The following is a 17,134-nucleotide window of genomic DNA, read 5'->3' as shown; positions in this document are numbered from 1 at the left end:
AAGCCAACTGATTAAGTGAACAGATTGTGCATTTAAGCATGAATCCTATCAGGTTTCCACAGCATAGAGCAGTCTTGGAACTTTCACACTACCTTCTGAAGCTTTTCTTGCAGCTACATCAGAGGTTGTTCTCAAGCTTTTGTAGCCTCAGGAGGCTGTTGTCCAGGTTGTGTCTGACTGACAATTACTTTCGTTGTTCCTTCCTCCAGCCCCACCCACACCCAGAGGGGGACACTTGGGAGCAAGAAAAGAACAGCTTTGGTATGTTACCCTTCTTGTGTACCCAAGGAGTGTTGCTTTTGTAGAGAAAAGATCCAAAGGTTCTGCCCTTCTGGGTGAAGTGCCTTTTAGCTTTTTAGCTTTGCTGGTTGGGTAGATGTACTCCTCCCTCTTTGCATGGTCATACACAGAAATCATAAAGCGCACCAGTGGTTCTTCAAGAGTCCACTGTAATATTGTTCCCTATACTTCTAAACAGTGACTGTGTAACACCTACTGAATGCGTGGATCTTTGATAAAGCAACACTTTTGATAGTGCTCAACGGGTTGGCCAATTTATAAGAAGCTGATAAGAACTGGATGTTCCTCTCACTTCCAAAGGCAATCCCCAGCTTGGGGATGTTAAGATGTTGCACCCATGTCAATGCAACCACATCCATGTCAGTTGTGCACACTGACACTTTCGCTTACTTTCACAGGGTCTTCATTATTGAGCATTGCTTGTTCTGTGGTCTTCTCATGACTGCAAGGTGCTAGACCAGAGACACCTTTGTACTGCAGACCTAGCAGAAGAATTTGAAGACATTTGCAATGTTTGCTGCATTCCATGCATGCACTGACTGGGGGTGTAGTGAAGGGCAAGAGAAGTCACCCCCACCTGGCCTCGAACCTGGGTCTACGGGGTACCAATCCTGCAGCTTGACCGCAAGAAGAAAGAAAGAACCAGGCTCGTTGGTATGGCAGTCACAGCGCATACTCAACCGTGGTGACAGCGCTCTGTCACACTGCCCTCCCCTTCAGGAAGTGCGCCCATGCGCTTCACGCACCAAGGCGTCCCTCGCGCACCCCCCCACTGTACTTCTCCCATCCCAGGGTACCCCGTTCAGTGATGCTTCACCCATCTCTGAGATCCCTCACACCAGGGTCAACCTAACCTGTGGGTCCCTCATACGGCTCACACACTGGGCACGCCTCCGATAGCCTCGCGGCAAGCCACCCCACTGCCAACACGATATGTAGCAAAGGGCGAGAGTAGTCACCCCACCCGGCCTCGAACACAGGTCTACGGGGTACCAAACTGCAGCTTTAACTGCAACGCCAAAGAGCCAGCTATAGGGGCTCCCTGTAACTCTTTGAATATATAGAGAAGTCGTCAGCATGGGACTCTCTGAAAACCGACCACAAGGTCACAGTAGCCCTGTGTACTTTGAGTGCTGCAAAGGAGCCCCAGGAATACTGGCTGAAGTCACTGGAGACTGTGGGTGGGCTGTATCTTGGCTGACTCCTCCTGAGGCTACAAAAGCTTGTAGAGAACAGTGCAGCACAGCTGCAAGAATGGTTGGAGGGGACAGTGCAAATTCTTCAATGCAGTGCCAAAATGTCACCAGGAGTAACCGACTGGTAATCCCTCTGTAATTATGGTGGTGTTCTCCCGGGAGGTTTCAAAAGGTTGCCATCAGCCATTTCACCGAAAAAAGCAATATGCTGAAATGTTAGTCTTGATCTGCAGCATGCTTTCGGCATAGGACTGGAATTATATAATGTGTATGATTATTGCACTGCACACGGCACTCAGCACGACCCTCTTCCAGGCTCCAGTTTAGTCTGCGGATGACTGAAGGGACACCTTTCTTGGAGCTGCTTATGGCAGCTGGTGGCCTACGAATTCCACACAAAGCTTCAAGCTGCTAGAATTGCACTCCGCCAGGGCGAGAACAATGCCCTGTCTCACTGACAAGGACAGAATGGGACCACAGAGGTTATAAAGGCATCAATCATCCTTCTGTGTCAGACCTGCTCACAACAACAACCTGCTCCAAGTCAGCCCTCAAAGCGCCGATGGAGCCAGAAGCTGGTCTGCCGTTACAGAAAGTGGTCATAAAAGTCCTCGCCTTTCACATTCATTGTACCTGTTCCACTGTGATTTTAAGATTAAGTTAAGAAGTTTCAGTTCACTGCTTTGATTTGGCAAAGTCAGTGGTGCAGTGCCTGGGTTTGCTGTCGACTGAATCTTTACCTTTAAAGTTGGATTATGTTTAGTACTCAGTCAGACATACAATATCTTTGGTCTGTACTGTTTTAAGTGAATACGTTGTGTTTGTTTCATTAGAATAATTGTGACCATTTGCCGTTCCAATCCAGAGGAAAGCTTGAACATAAACATAAACATTTTGTAGAGTTTGCAGTGAGCGTGCAAATGACATATTGAGCTGAAAATCACAGACTTGTGCCTGTCACTGATCTAGCTTCCTGGCTGTGGTTTCCTCGCACCTGCTTCTTTGCACTGCTGCTGTGCATGTATTGAGGTCATTAAAAAAAATGAAAACACATTCAAACCTCATCTCAACCAAAGCTGAACAGCAAACAGTCACTGGCACATAAAGCATTTACACAAGACTGGCAAAAAGTTAAGTGTAAATCAGCTCCACATTAAAATCAGACATACCAGAAAAAGTATGGGCACAGACATGCTCAGAAAATACTGTTTAAAAAAGTTTTTGAACTATGGTAACATTCTTTAAATGGGTAGTACATTGCATTACATTACATTATTAGCATTTAGCAGATGCTTTTATGCAGAGTGACTTACACTGGTTACAATTTTTTCATGTTATCCATTTATTCAGCTGGATATTCACTGAGGCAATTCAGGGGTAAGTACCTTGCCCAAGGGTACAGCAGCAGTGCCCCAGCAGGGAATCAGACCAGTAACTTTTTGGTTATGAGCCATGCTCCTTACGACTATGCTACACTGCCGCAGTATTATGCATTGTGGCATAGTTTGAAGGAGTACAGCGTGCAATCCAGAAAGGGCTGCTGGTTTGAAATCCAGTAGACGGCAGCTGTTGGATTGCATGTAAAAGCTGTAAACTAAGTCACTCTGGGTAAGAGCATATGTTGAGCAAATATAACAGAAATGTACATTTTTGACAAAGCTGTGAGGATGGCAACCTCAGCGTGTTGCATGAGTAATACAGTGAAAAATATTAGATAGGATTAATAAAGATGCAAACCTACCCATGCTTTCTTCCAGCTCTGTAGCAGTTTTTCATGGTCTGTCAGTGCACTTCTCCATTGATTCAAGTCTCCCGATGGAACACTATCTTCATCTGTTAATGAACAGGCACCAGCTTCATAGCCTGCACATTGCTGTGTCAATGCTCCTTCCTCCGGCTCAACAATGACTACAATGGCACTTTTGTAGATCAGTACTAACCCTTGTTCTGGATTAGTTTACCTAACACAATACAGGTGTTTTTCCTCCCCCGAGAACCCCCATGTTAAATAGAATTCTCTTACTTCTAGGGGAATTTTAATTAGAATTAGCCAAAACCAACATCCTACCTTTGCTGTTGAGGCTGATGAGGATTTTGGAGGTCTCGTTTCCCGCGTGGGACGTGGCGATGCACTGATAATGGGTGTCTTTCGCCAGGCCCTCCTCCCTCACCCAGCTGCTCATGAACACTCCCCCCGCGGTCAGGGCATGTCTGTACTCGGTGACAGGGGTCTTGAGACTCTGCCCGTTCACCTCCCAGCGAATGTGGAGGTCGCTTGGACCTAGGGGGGATGAGAGGCACTTCATATGGCCCTTAGAAACTCAGTGTCAGGAGAGGTTGCAGTATCCAAAACTCCAGTCACAAACGGGACCTCCAATTACAGTGTGCGCCCTGTCTATTTCATTTATTTGTTCTTGATGTCATTTGCTCCCTCACAGGATGAGAGAGCAGATAAAACCAGGAACAAATGGATGAATGTAAATAAATGATTGTGTGAATGTGTGAATGAATGTTTGCTTTGAGCATGTTGCTTTTACAGTGGTTTGTTGAAGATCCATTAACTTAGGTGAAAAAATTCCTCAGAGTGAACTTCGAAATATATCTGTTATTGGCTGTGACTACCCAATCACATCCAAGACTGAAAATAATGATTATAATATGGGAATATACAGCTAATACAACTGTCTCCCTCCATTTTGGTGAATGTGTTCAAAGGCAAATTAGAAACATTGGACAGAGCATAAGCATAAGTGTATGTGTGAGTGACTATCAGTGTATCTGTATGCTTATTCTCAGCTTTTCAAGGTAATTTCAGGGACCATCCCTGTTTGTGACATCCCTGAGAAATGCCACTAACCTTTCAGCTTTGCAGATGCACTATTTGGATACTTAGCTGATTGTGAGACTGCATGGTCCCTTACACAACTTGTATTGAAGCATGTACCAAATATATCTGTTTATTAAAATATTTCTTTCTCTGTGACATAAAAACTGACATGTTTGATTTGAAAGAGTTTGGGATTGCTGGTATTTAAAGAGATAGATACCATCACCTGCAAATAAACTATAATAAATAATGCCAAATAACGTTAACATTTTCACTGGATGTGACAATGGTGGAAACCAACACAAATACTGTATCTGTCATGAATATATATATATATATATATATATATATATATATATATATATATATATATTCATTCATGTCATTGTATTTTATGTCCACAGCTTTTAGTTAACAGACTGCTCATTGCAAGAGGAAACAAGGATTTTTTTAGACATACAAGTGATACACCAGTATATCAGACGTGTGTTACAGCAATGTATAAAGTAGGCTATAGGCTTATGCACAACTTGGCAAGTTGCCCCTGGAGTTCCTAAATCCAGATTAGATACTGACTGTATGCAGTTTCCCATCTAAAATATAGTCTACAATCTACATGCCTATTGATTCATGTCATGAATGTGAAGTTATATTAAATTAATGGCATATGGAGCTTTTCATGTGTATACAAATGTTATCAAAGGGTTGGTTGTTCAAAGAAAATTGACTTGCATGGATACATATAGAACAAAAACATTGTAGGAGACCATGTTCAAATGCTAATACTTATAACCAAATCAAGATGATTAAATCCTATGTACAATATTTCTACAAACTACATATAGTTTAGAAACCCAGTAAGTTCTTAGTAAGTAAACAGCAAGAAAATTTTCTGGTAAGAATGAAAACTTTGCACACAAATTATATATGTGTATATAAGCTGCTTAATAAACTTAATTACCCCGTTCCGCTGCCAAATCAAGTTTGTTATAATTGTACCAGATGCGTTACCCGTTACTTGTTACACCTTCTCAAAAATGACATTGTTAATGTAACATTAAAAAAATGAGTGTTTAAAACACAAATATGTAAGGTACACACAAATATTATCCATGACTCAACTTACCAAATTCTTTCAATGGAGTTACTAATATTTCAACAAAGAAACACTTTTTTCAACTGAATTTCAATTGAAATCAAGATTTATTTAATCCCCCTACCAACAGTAGACCCAAATGTCTATAAGCACCTATGTACATCTTTCAAAGTATATACCATATACACATATTTACACTGTACAATCACAGGCTCTGACACAGGTAATGAAACCAATCAGAATTACACAATGAGCCTGAAGTACCATACACAGTCCCATGTTTCGTGTCGCAGGCATTCAATTCTCACCTTCAGTAAGTTGAACAGTTAGTTAGCTTTTGACCTTTTTTGTGCCAACTGCCCCAACATTAAATTCAGTCCATTTACAGGCCTAACACAGGTAAAAGGTCAAACCCTCTGACAACAGAAAAACAACAAGGGTGCAAATCTAGCAAGGAAGTAGATTATGTTCACTGGGCTAACACTTTTGAATAACGGCCTGTTCATGATTTTTTTATTTTAAACAAATGTTCAACTCAACAAAATGAAATTTTAATGTGCCTTAAAACGAACCACTTTGTTTCTTACTCTAACTTCAGGTCCACTTAAGGTCCAGTTTTGTACCGTCAGCCATTGAAATGAGATTTTTACAAAAACCAGAGAGAACTCAAACACACGGAAGAGGTCCATGTTAAAAGGAGGGAACTGAGAGGGAAGGGAAGGCTGCATGCACAATTCAGGAGGTGAGGGGAGGGGGTGTCTCACACACCACTCACCCAAAGCCAGGCAGAAGAGCAGAAACGCCTCCTGGGACTGAACCCCCCACGCCTGCTCACTCAGCAGCGGGGGCAACAGCCGTACCCCCGCACCGGCCCACCACTCGGGAGAGGAGGAGGAGGAGGAGGAGGAGGAGGAGGAAGTGGTGGAGGTGGTGGAGGAGGAGGAGGAAGATGGGGAAGATGAAGAGGAGGGGGACACAGAGGGGGCACTCCCCACAGTGGACAGGGATGAGGTGTCGACAGGAGAAACAGGTACAGTAGAGGCTGTGGGGGGGATGGAGAGAAAGAGGATCAAGGCCAGGAAGGAGCGGAATGTGTGGCATTGTAAGACAGAGGAGGAGTAAGTGCAGCCTTTCTTAAAGGCTTTGGGTAAGACAGGTTCAACCAATTTGAGTTCGTCCCAGTTGAAGGAAAAAAAAAAAAAAACAAAACAATGCAATGAATAAAAATGACATTAAAAATGTCATGGCTATCCTAAAACATTTAAATAACACTTCTCTTAAAATCTGAAATCTTAAAGCATTGCCTCAAAGTAATAAAAAAAAAAAATGATGCCTTCTCACTTTCCATTCTATAATTATAGCATGACTTGTTAAAGATGCTTCATCATATACATACATATATACAGAAATCCACACAAAAAATAATTCATACACAAGTTAACATGGCTGTGCATTTTTTTGCCATTCAAATATTTCCTCAGTCATTTTCATACGGTGGAACGTTATTTAAATGAAAGAAAAAAACAGAACCGCAAGCTGGGCAAAGTCCTGTGGTTCTGGAAGAACCTGTTGGTGTCCTGCGACAGCAGTCCAGTTGTCCAGTGTTTCCCTCTGCCGGGTCACGCTCCATAACGCTGCTACAAAAGGTCTCGATAGCCACTGCCACTAAATGTACACTATGTAACGCTACCACTGTGTGGTCCACCCCCAGCTCCAAGGTGCCCAGTGAGATCACGGTTGAATGGCTCTTTAGGATTAATCCAGTTTTGGGGTTCAAAACTCCACAGTTCTGTTTCACAGAAAAAAAAGGTACCTCTTCATGATCACTTGGCTCAGACTGGCCATTATAACCTGCATCTTTTGTCCATGTTTGCTTTGACACTTTCTTAAAATATTTCTCAGCACACTCGGTCTCATCTTTCTGTATTCCCAGTTTGGCCTGTCACTTTGGTCTTTCGGCATGTGCTCTTACTTCTCCAGAGTACGAACACATGATTAAGCGACTGCGGGTGAAATTTACGGTATTTAGTAATGCAAAGAGAAACAGGGTGAAGAATGTCACGTCCCTGAGAATTAACAACAGATATAATGACAGAGAGAAAGAGAGAGAGAGAGAGCGGTCAACCTACGTCACATGACGGCTTTATGAAATGGTCACTTGGAACGTACAAATATCCTGACAACTACCAACAAAATATCAAAAAGTAACTTACTCCAATTTGGAAAACATACAGTCAACTTACCAATTTGGTAAACCAAATTGTTTCCAATTTGGAATTAAAACCGATTTATATACTAAACAATGCTGAGTATCATGCAGATTTGCGCAAATCTAGGAATTATATTTAAAAAATTTTTAGTAGGTCCTCAACATTAATAAAGATGAAAGGAGCGCTAACTATAAGGGCCTAGACAAGAACGAATCGCCTTAAAAATCACCTTAAAAATTAATCAAAAAGAGACGTTAAACTAGGCATATATTGTCCATAATGCATATGTATGCATGCCTTTGTGCGAAAGAGCAAGAGAAAGACCCATATATGCACTGTGCAGGTAGAGTAGAACTTCATCTCTAAACAGCATTAAGGTGAAAGGAGTTAAAAGGGAGGATCACATGGCTATCAGTAGGGCACGTCAGCATCAGCGTATTCGATGGGCTGCGACTCGCACTCGACGTCGAACGGCTTCTCCTTGGGCAGGCCGCTGTCGCTGTACCCCGGGGAGGGGATCCTGCCGTTGCCACACTCAGGTTCGGTCTCGTAGCCGGTGTCCCTCAGGGCCTTCTGCTGGGCGCCGTTCTGCTGGTGCTGCTCGGCGGGCTCGGGCTTCTCTGTCATGGGCTCCATCAGGCCCGCCTCACATGCCAGGTACTCTGGCTGCGGCTTCTTCTTGCTGCCCAGCAGGGCGGCGCGCACCTTCAAACAGGGCGCCGGCAGGTACTGCATGTAGCAGTTGTAGCCGAGCACGGCCAGGAAGAGCAGGAAGAAGAGGAGGAAGAGGAAGAGAAGGGCGCTGCTGTTGTCGTGCTGGAGGTACTCAGCAGCCGGGTCGCGGGTCTCCAGCGACGGGGGGTCCGAGCTAGGGAGCGAGTGCTGCAGGAGCTTGACCGTGCTGCTGATGGGCGGGGTTAGTGAGGTTTCGGGCTGGGGCGGGGAGGGGGAGGTGCTGGCACTGGGAGGGGCTGAGGTTAGTGGGGGTCCCGCAGCATTGCCGTTACCTTCAGGGGCCGCAGTGGACCTGTGGGCGGTGGTGGAGGTGCGGGCGGTGGAGGGGCCGGACGTGGTCGGCCTCTTGGCTGAAAACAGACTGAGGTCGTAGCCGGTGACCAGCCGGGTGAAGTTCTTGCCGCTGGCCCACTCCAGGGACCAGCACTCGTAGCGGCCCTGGTCCTCGGGGGCCACGCTGTAGATGAGCAGCCCAGCCTCGCCCAGGAGGTGGAACCGGGACGCCTCTGTCAGCGCGCTGCCGTTGACCGTCCACACCGCTTGCGCCAGGTTCGACACCACGTGGCACGGCAGCTCGACGGACCTCCCCGGCTTCACCGACACCTGGTGGTACTGCTCTCTGGGCAGGCCGTCTGCTGTGGTAAGCAAGTGAGAATCACACAGTGACACCAGAACTTCAGCAGTTACACCGTACAATGTATACATGAGGTTCTTAAACAACTGATACTGAACACCAACATGACAAGTTAGCACTGAACACATCCATATCCACATCCACAATAACATTCATTTATTTTAGTAATTCACATCGAATCAGATTTACATTATTCTGGTACATACCTTTGGGACACTTGCTCGCATCACCGTTAAGGCTTTGTATCAATTCGCTACAAAATACATTAAAAAATATAAATTAACATTCAGTATACAGACATCAATTTAAAGCCTAATGATTTCCACATGGCTCTTATTACATTGAGTCTGTGAACCATTTTGATAGATACAAAACAAAACTACCTTCATTAATGTATTTAAAAAAATACTCTTCTAATCAGTGGTTTAGACAAATGCAGGACTTCAAGAAAAGCCCCAATTATGTATTGTCACATCAACAAATGAGAACTGAAATTATGAGGATGGACAGTGTTTATGGTCACAACTGCCATGAAGCATGCGTGAGTTTTGTGCATTCAGCATAATATTAGCAGGGTTTGTAGTGATGATTACCTGCTCTTTGTGAAAATGTTCAGTGTGTCTTCTGTGTTAACTGGTAACACGAGACGAGCCAGCATTTCTAAGTAACTGCAGCAGTCAGTTATTTCTGCTGTCTGTGGCATATTTGACACCAGCTAAAAATATGACAGCCGAGCAACTGATAATGTGAACTGCCCCATCTCTGAGGGCTAAATATGAAAGCCTGACTCTCAATAATTAACTTGCTTCCTGAACTTTCACAGATCATCACTAAAGAAACTGTATGCCACTGCAGACCGAGTCGAGAGCCACATGACTGATTGGATATTATGTGATCGATTGGCTAGTGTACCTTCGTATAATATCCTGGTCCTGGAATATGATGCGGCAGACCATAGATTCAGGGTCCCAAGCGCAGTAGGGGTCCCGGGCCAGAATACAGTCCTCGCATGAGGGGTACTTGTGACAGAAGGCTGTAGGGGACTGCACCACTCCAGAGTCTGATCCAGCGAAAAGGAACCTGGACTGTAAATATCAAAAAAAAAAAAAAATCAGATTTCAGTGTTTATATGAAAAAGTATTATCAGCAAATTTGAAGTCAATCAAAAAGTAAGTGCTTAAGCGCTGCTCAAAGGAGGAACAAGCTGCAGTTCCTTTTTGGAGCAGACTCCTTGTCTCTGCCTGGAAGTTCCCCCTTTCCACAAAGTGAAACAGCAGCTGAGCTTTAACGTGATTCATAGTGGAGACATCTGAGCTTTGTGGGGAAAAACTAAGTAGTGGATATATAAAATCTGGCAGCATTACACCAGTTCTCCATTGCTATGTATGTTTATATTTAATAAAAATATCTGTTCCTGACTTTCAATTGGATTATTTGGCTGAATGTATTTTTGCATTTTACTTATTTCTTCACTCTCATTAATGTAATGTGTTTGTGTCCTAATTTACATTTTTGTGTGTTTCAACAATTTTCAACATTTATAGTAAGTCAATGTCGGCACAAATGTGTAATTTCCGTTAATATGCTCCCAAACTGCATTTCCATGGTTGAGTCCACACATCTGATGCCTAACAAACATGTAAAATCAGTTTTCCGGTAGTTTTACCCTTTTAACATGTCAATGATTTACCCATTTGAATGAACTGTCATAGTGTCAAAGTACTGGCTGCCTGAGCAGTGACTGTAAGCGTACTGCAAGCTTCAAGAAGTTTCACAAAAGGGGAAGAAGGCCAAAGGTTTAAAGGTTTCACTCACCCCCTGAGATGAGAGAAGCAAGGTCTTTATAGGTTCAGCATTGCTGAGAAGTTGTATCTCTTCAATGGTGTGCACTACGCCTTCATAGACCACGGATTTGTGCAAGACCCCTTTATCTAAAGGCAAACAGAAAACACACATTCAAAACTGTATAAATACAAAAACCTTGCACTAACATATGTTTCAGTTAGGCTTCCAGGATGTTCTGTGTATTGTATATAACAATACACCCTTAGGCAAACTAAAGGCAGATACTACATCTAACACCTGGGGTCCCCTTACCTGTCCCTGTAAATATGATGTCATACATGTTATTGTCGAGGGCCTGGACCCTCTCTACAGCTATCTGGGTGTAGTTTACATCCTTGGTGATAAGTTTTGGCCCGTTGCCAATGGGAAGGACAGGATCTTCCAACAGAGGGTGGTCCTTCACAAACTGCAAGGTTTTATCTGGCAGGTGAAGTGAGTTGTTGATGTTCTGGAGCCGATAGTGGTTGTTGATGCACTGCAGGTGAAAGGGGTGGGGTTTAAAAAATGAGACACTATGGAAGAAATGACACATGATGCTTCATCCACATAGCCTTCTGAGGAGTTTGCACCATACCACAACATCTCTTTCACATCATACTTTTCTGTGCCTCATCTCTGTACACCTGTTAGTTTAGTTAAGACTCCTGTGTTGCAGCTGACAGAACATTTATTTAACACAGAACCAGAACACAGAAGACCAGGACATCTATTTAAGGCAGAACACCTATTTAGTTTTTGGTTTTGAACTGGAGACCAAATGGGGAAGTCAAGCCGTAGTGAGTAGTCTGAAAACCTCAGAGAAACCTTCTTCTGGAAAATCACAAGCTGTAGCTCATATTTATATCTGAGGAAATCAGAAGAACTCAGAATGCATAAGATGCTTACCGCTCCTGGACGAGGGCTTGGGGTGATGCCGTTGTACCTCACCCACTTGGTGTGTGACTGCTCCACTGTGGCCTTCTGCATGTACTTTCCCTTTGAGAACACTTCCTCCACTGAAGTCATGTTGTAGGCGCACACCGCAGACAAACCGACGTTTCCCCTAAAGCAGACGAGAAGTATGGTCAAAAAACCCTTCCCCCTAAACTTTCTTGCACTTTCTCCTCCTCAGCAAAACACCCCGCCAGCGCTACGCACCACTGCGATGTGAAAACGCCATAGATGACCGTGTCTTTCCAGTCTGCCGTCTTCAGGATGAACACGTCATGGACCACGTTGAAGACAAAGTTAAGCTCAGGCATGGAGCAGACTAGCTTGGCCTTGAGAAAGGAGGTCCACTTCTTCTGCAGGGTCCTCTGTCCACCCAGGTCACCCTGGTGAAAAGGACAGAAAGTGTCTGAAATGCACTTTTCCAAAACTCACCAGATGCATTATAAGAATATGGTGAGATTGGTGGTCACATAGTTTATTCATTCAGAGGTGAATTCAAGCAGTCTGAGGCTGAAGTGCTCCTACCTTGCAGACTCGGGCTATCCTGGGTATCAGCAACTTGCCAAAAAACTCATACTCCACAGACACCTCAGTGAAGAAGTAGTAGATCTTATCATCCTCCCCGTCTGCACTGTTCTTCCCTTCTCTGATGACATCCGCAAAAACAAAACTGGGCTCTGGGGGTGGTGGGGACAATACAAGAAGGTTACTGTTAATATCCAGGACTCCTTACTGTGACCCATAAACACAGGAGGAGATATGCTAACATTCAGGGGACAATGGTCATTGGCTTGCTAGACATAAATTCACAATACAAGAGAATATTATGATAGTATTGAAGGGAAAAGTTCTCAATTTCAGTCCAAATGCAGTTTGACACTTTTCCTACACATAAAGTGCAGTTACACTTCATGCTCTTACACTGTTAAAAGTCTTTCCTATGGAACACAAACTGTTCTCATGCCTACCATTCAGCCAAGATGTGGAATACTCTGTGCGCAGCAAACTTTGTGAAAGGGAGTATCTGGAAATGATCGGCTCGCTTCCTAAGAAGTTGTACGCAGTTCCAGAGTAAAGTTCTCCATCTGAGGAAAAAAGGGCAGGTTCACACAGTGGGACTCAATCAAAAACATTACAGCGTAACAGCTTTTTGTCAACTGTTCCATTTCTCTCTGTGGATGTAGGATAACCAGGATTATCTGCTTTTTTTTGTGCCGACCAAGCCATGCGGGCACGGGGAGTCAACTTACCAACCATGACTGTGGTAAAACTCTGCGCCGGGTCAAAGGAGCACCTGCCTCTGCCATCCTCCTGTTTCTCTTGCAGTTTGAAATCCTTGAGAGTCTATGATCACAGAGACATCGTCATGAGTAAAGCAGGAGTGAGAGGAAAACGGCTCTGGGACCCTGAGTCTCCAGGAGCATTGCACTTACCAGATAGTCACACTGAGGCTGAAAGGCATGCGTCCCACAGACGTACAGACTGTCATCATCCAGCACTTGTAGAACCCGAATGTAGTTTAGGCAGTCCGTCTGTAACACATACCAAAACATGCAGCTGTACACCTGTTTTCAGTATGCTATAAACACTGTAATTTGTACAATTTATATATAATTCTTGATAACTACTGTATTTTCTTTGAAAAAAAAAAAAAAAAAAACTTAGCTGATTTTTTGAGTTGCAGGCTGAATGACATTTCCAACATACCTCTTTAGATTTTCCTTTTAAAATACACATTGTCATGTGGTTTTCAGGAACTTTCCACATCACCTGTAATACCAAACAATAATAATATGGAAATTCACCTTGCTCATGTGATATTCATGACACATTTAATAAATGCTGGTGGTCTGAAAAATCACAAAGGTCTAAGAAAAGCAGTTTTGCAACACAATTTGTATTTGGTTTACCACTGTGCCAATTTCTATCAAAACTAAATTTTACATTGTTACAAATTTTACAATGATTACAAAGTCATTGTGATAAACACTGAACAAATGAATTGAACCATTCTGGGGTGATTATATAATCATTCCTTTAGGGGAATCATTAGTGATAATGTTGCTGAACTCAAGTACTCACATTAAACTCATGTCACAAGTACGATTTACCTTATTGGCTCTGACTGACACATTTCTCATGCTCAGCTCAAAGATGGCTTCTCTGGCACCGACATACAGGACTTCTTTGTCCTCGCTGAGCAACAGAGTGGAATAGTTGAAGATTCCCGGTTCCGAGAACTCTATCAAATTGACGTCTGTGGATAAAATCAACGGGCATGCACATATTGGCTGAGACAGGATAACTGGTTCATTTTCTTGCAAGTGAATAAACAGCACACAAATAACCTTTCAATTATTCCACTGTACAATGGCTATTCTTATATCTCATGACATTTCACAATGAAAAAAATTACGGAAGCTTTTGACAGGCTTGTGCAATTGTCTCACTGAAAATAAATGGAAAGAGCCCAGCTTTAAAAGACAAAACTTAATTTTGAACTAGCTGCTGTCTTCTGAAACTAATGGTGCATGGTAGCGTGCTCCAACTTCAGATTCTGTGGTTGTAAGGCTCTAACCCCAGGCTCCCCTAGACATATCTGCCACAGCTTTCGACAGCTGATGAAACAAGAGGAACCAAATTCGTTTTCAGGTTTAAAGACAAGGCTCCAGCATAGTCCATTGAGAATATATTGGAGACTTGACTCCTGAACCAGCATCCATCTGTCCTCCCATTGCCTCTGTCGCTAGGCTGTTTTTAGAGGGTGAGTGATTTACTGCAGATCTGGCAATAGTTTGCGTTTGGTCGAATGTCTGGCAGCGATCGTGTCAGCTATGAGAAGCTCAAGTTGCGGGTGTACTTGCATAAACTGGCCCAAGATGAAAGCCAAACCCCTGATTGCAGCTCTTCTTTTAAGACACGTTTGCAGTTGGATTGTGCATCTTAGTCATAACCATCCTGCCATGGTTCAGTGAGCGGATGAATATGCACTAAACTTCCTCCCTTGCACAAAAAAAGCCCTTTGATGAGGGCACAGAATCTTTCACCACTACCAAAGTTGCAGTACTTGCTGCTATGGTGTTTGCTCAGGTTTTCAGCACCATATACAGGGTTTATGCCGAAATTTACTGTGGATTCTGCTGCTGGTTATCCTCAAGGCTCAAGCTATCCTTGAGGAAAAGAACCACCCTTCTTATATTTTCATTAAAATTTGATTTAAAAAAAAGTATATCGTGAGAGTAAACAAAAAAACTAACACAACGCAACGTGAACGGACTTAGCACAACTGCGGTACACTGCACCCTGGGGAAAAAAAAATCATCAGTGATATAACTTTAAAATAGCATTCCTGTTTCAGGACTTCTTCTATTTAAGTCTGTTCAAAGATGTGACAATGCACACAGAAGTAAAATGAGAGGGAGCGCTGATCTTACCCTGGTGTTTCCAGGACATCCTGGGAATGCTGGTGGGGCCATGTGTTGACACCTCCAGGAGCAGCCCCAAGAACACCCCAAGGACACTGAACGCCATGTTGGACTCCGGGATCTTCGGCACTGTGAGGTTTCCTCTGATTTGAAAAGAAAAAAAAATAAAAGACTTGAGACTTGAGACAAGAGACTTGATGAGAGAATATGAGAGAGAGCGCGCTTACAAGCGTGCACTAGATCACAGTCTGAGAAACCCAACAAAGCCCCAGCTACCTTCACTAACTTCCTCTTTGTTCTGACAGAAGTTACAACCACATCATCCTTTCTGAAGCAAATAGAAAAAAAGCCAGCACAAGAATAGTACTGTTGAGAGACACAGCAAGGTGCGCTTTTAGCACATTGAGAGCTTCTCATTAGCCCTACACTAAAATGTCTTTGATAAAGGAAAGAGCCCACAACTGCCACCTGATTAGAATACTGAATGACAACTACAGACAAAGGGACAAGGACATAGGTTTTTCCATTCAGGAACGCAGTAAACAGTTCCCTTGACAATGAACAGTCACCACCCAGTCTGAGTCATGTTTGTCTGAATCGATTAATCAGTACTGAATCACAATACAGCTGCTGGGGAGTATCACCGTCGCTGAGTGCAACTACTCTCAGCTACCAAAGAGGGAGCAAGGTATTGCTGAGAGGAGACAAGCCCTGCCTGAAAACAAGGCCCCATAAAAACACTGACTCCATTCAACCCTAGGAATTCGGTGGAAAGAAAACAGAACATTGCATCATCAAGTGCGGTATCAAAAGCACTGCCCCTGCCCCTAACAGCCTCTGGAATCCATTTTAATGAGAAGTACAAAAAGGTCAAGACTGGACACCGTTACGTTGGTGGCTGAAAACAACTGCCAACAAGCTGAAGGGCGACAAAAAAAACGCAACCTTTGACATGCTACCAGGAAGCAGCTGAAAGTGAAACGCCCACTCCAAAACATGGGCGCAACAGTGACACTGGAATTCCTTGGCTTCGGGCAGGGAGGGAGGTCAACGTTGTGCAAGCCAGGCGACATACTCTGACTTGATCTGACGAGGCCTAAAAACCTTTCCACCAGAGAGCAGGGGAGAGTGCGTGCAGTCCCTGTGGCGGGGCCGCTGATCGCTGGAGCTGCATCATGCACTGTCGCACTCAATCTCACATCACCTGGAACGGCTGTGTTTTGAAGGATACAGGGAAAGGCATGCATTTCTTCCCCCTGACTTGCTAGGGAACCCGCTCCTTTACTCACCCGCCACCCAGTCCCAGCAATCTGGAGATTCAGTGTGTATCGATTCACAACACTTGGTGTCCCTTCCATGCACTATCCCCTTTTGTAAAGAATTCTTTTATTCCGGCTTTAATTAGCCTTCTGAGAAAGAAAAGAATTCATTCAGAATCAATGGTGGTAGAGGATTAATCGGGCCAACTTGAACACAAATGTCATGTTGTTTTCATAACACAAGTAGAGAACAGATATGCTTCTGTTTTATAATACCCCTAAAGGGCAAAAGCCTACAAGTTGAATCACGGTGCTTGGATAGCCTGTTTCTTAAACTTTCTGCATATTTGCCTATGTTGTTTTGGAGCACAGGCCTGAACTGAAATTTCTCATGCTTTGTAGAGCTCAAAGGTACAAAACACTCATACACCCTTCTGTGTGAGGGAGGTTTTCGATTTGCACTCTGGTTTGGTTAAACACTGACTTTACTTTGTGAATGTGAGACGTGAACATAAAGCCCCGAACAACTTGTCTTTTCCCACAACCACATTTTCAACAGTGTCATCGGAAGCTGACATTTAAAAACCGAACATTTACACGGCAACCCAAACTTCCATGTTAGCTCACAGAAGAAACAACCTCGCAGACGGAAGCGTTCCGGGACACTTCAATTCAGA

General features: G+C 43.7%; 1 protein-coding gene across 7 annotated transcripts in view; it reads right to left on the bottom strand.

The window, feature by feature from the left end:
- Positions 1 to 5,541: 5,541 nt before the first annotated feature.
- Positions 5,542 to 17,134, bottom strand: part of LOC118777823 (semaphorin-4D-like) — a 47,513-nt gene continuing 35,920 nt past the window's right edge. For 5 of the 7 annotated variants that reach the window (XM_036529014.1, XM_036529009.1, XM_036529012.1 and 2 more), the window contains 14 exons: positions 15,208 to 15,341; positions 13,885 to 14,030; positions 13,481 to 13,543; positions 13,207 to 13,305; positions 13,024 to 13,117; positions 12,742 to 12,858; positions 12,299 to 12,450; positions 11,981 to 12,156; positions 11,729 to 11,885; positions 11,096 to 11,318; positions 10,814 to 10,929; positions 9,911 to 10,083; positions 9,205 to 9,251; positions 7,832 to 8,999 (listed from right to left, as the gene is read on the bottom strand). In XM_036529014.1, coding sequence (XP_036384907.1) covers positions 8,041 to 8,999; positions 9,205 to 9,251; positions 9,911 to 10,083; positions 10,814 to 10,929; positions 11,096 to 11,318; positions 11,729 to 11,885; positions 11,981 to 12,156; positions 12,299 to 12,450; positions 12,742 to 12,858; positions 13,024 to 13,117; positions 13,207 to 13,305; positions 13,481 to 13,543; positions 13,885 to 14,030; positions 15,208 to 15,304 — 2,619 coding nt within the window. In that variant the 5' untranslated portion in view covers positions 15,305 to 15,341 and the 3' untranslated portion in view covers positions 7,832 to 8,040. Of the gene's footprint in view, positions 6,462 to 7,831; positions 9,000 to 9,204; positions 9,252 to 9,910; positions 10,084 to 10,813; positions 10,930 to 11,095; positions 11,319 to 11,728; positions 11,886 to 11,980; positions 12,157 to 12,298; positions 12,451 to 12,741; positions 12,859 to 13,023; positions 13,118 to 13,206; positions 13,306 to 13,480; positions 13,544 to 13,884; positions 14,031 to 15,207; positions 15,342 to 15,474; positions 15,535 to 17,134 lie in introns of those variants that run through there. The other 2 variants (XM_036529016.1, XM_036529015.1) reach the window with 2 other exon arrangements.

Source organism: Megalops cyprinoides, chromosome 5 (assembly GCF_013368585.1).
Source record: "Megalops cyprinoides isolate fMegCyp1 chromosome 5, fMegCyp1.pri, whole genome shotgun sequence".
Lineage (NCBI taxonomy): Eukaryota > Metazoa > Chordata > Actinopteri > Elopiformes > Megalopidae > Megalops > Megalops cyprinoides.
This window is presented reverse-complemented; position numbering and strand designations above follow the sequence as displayed.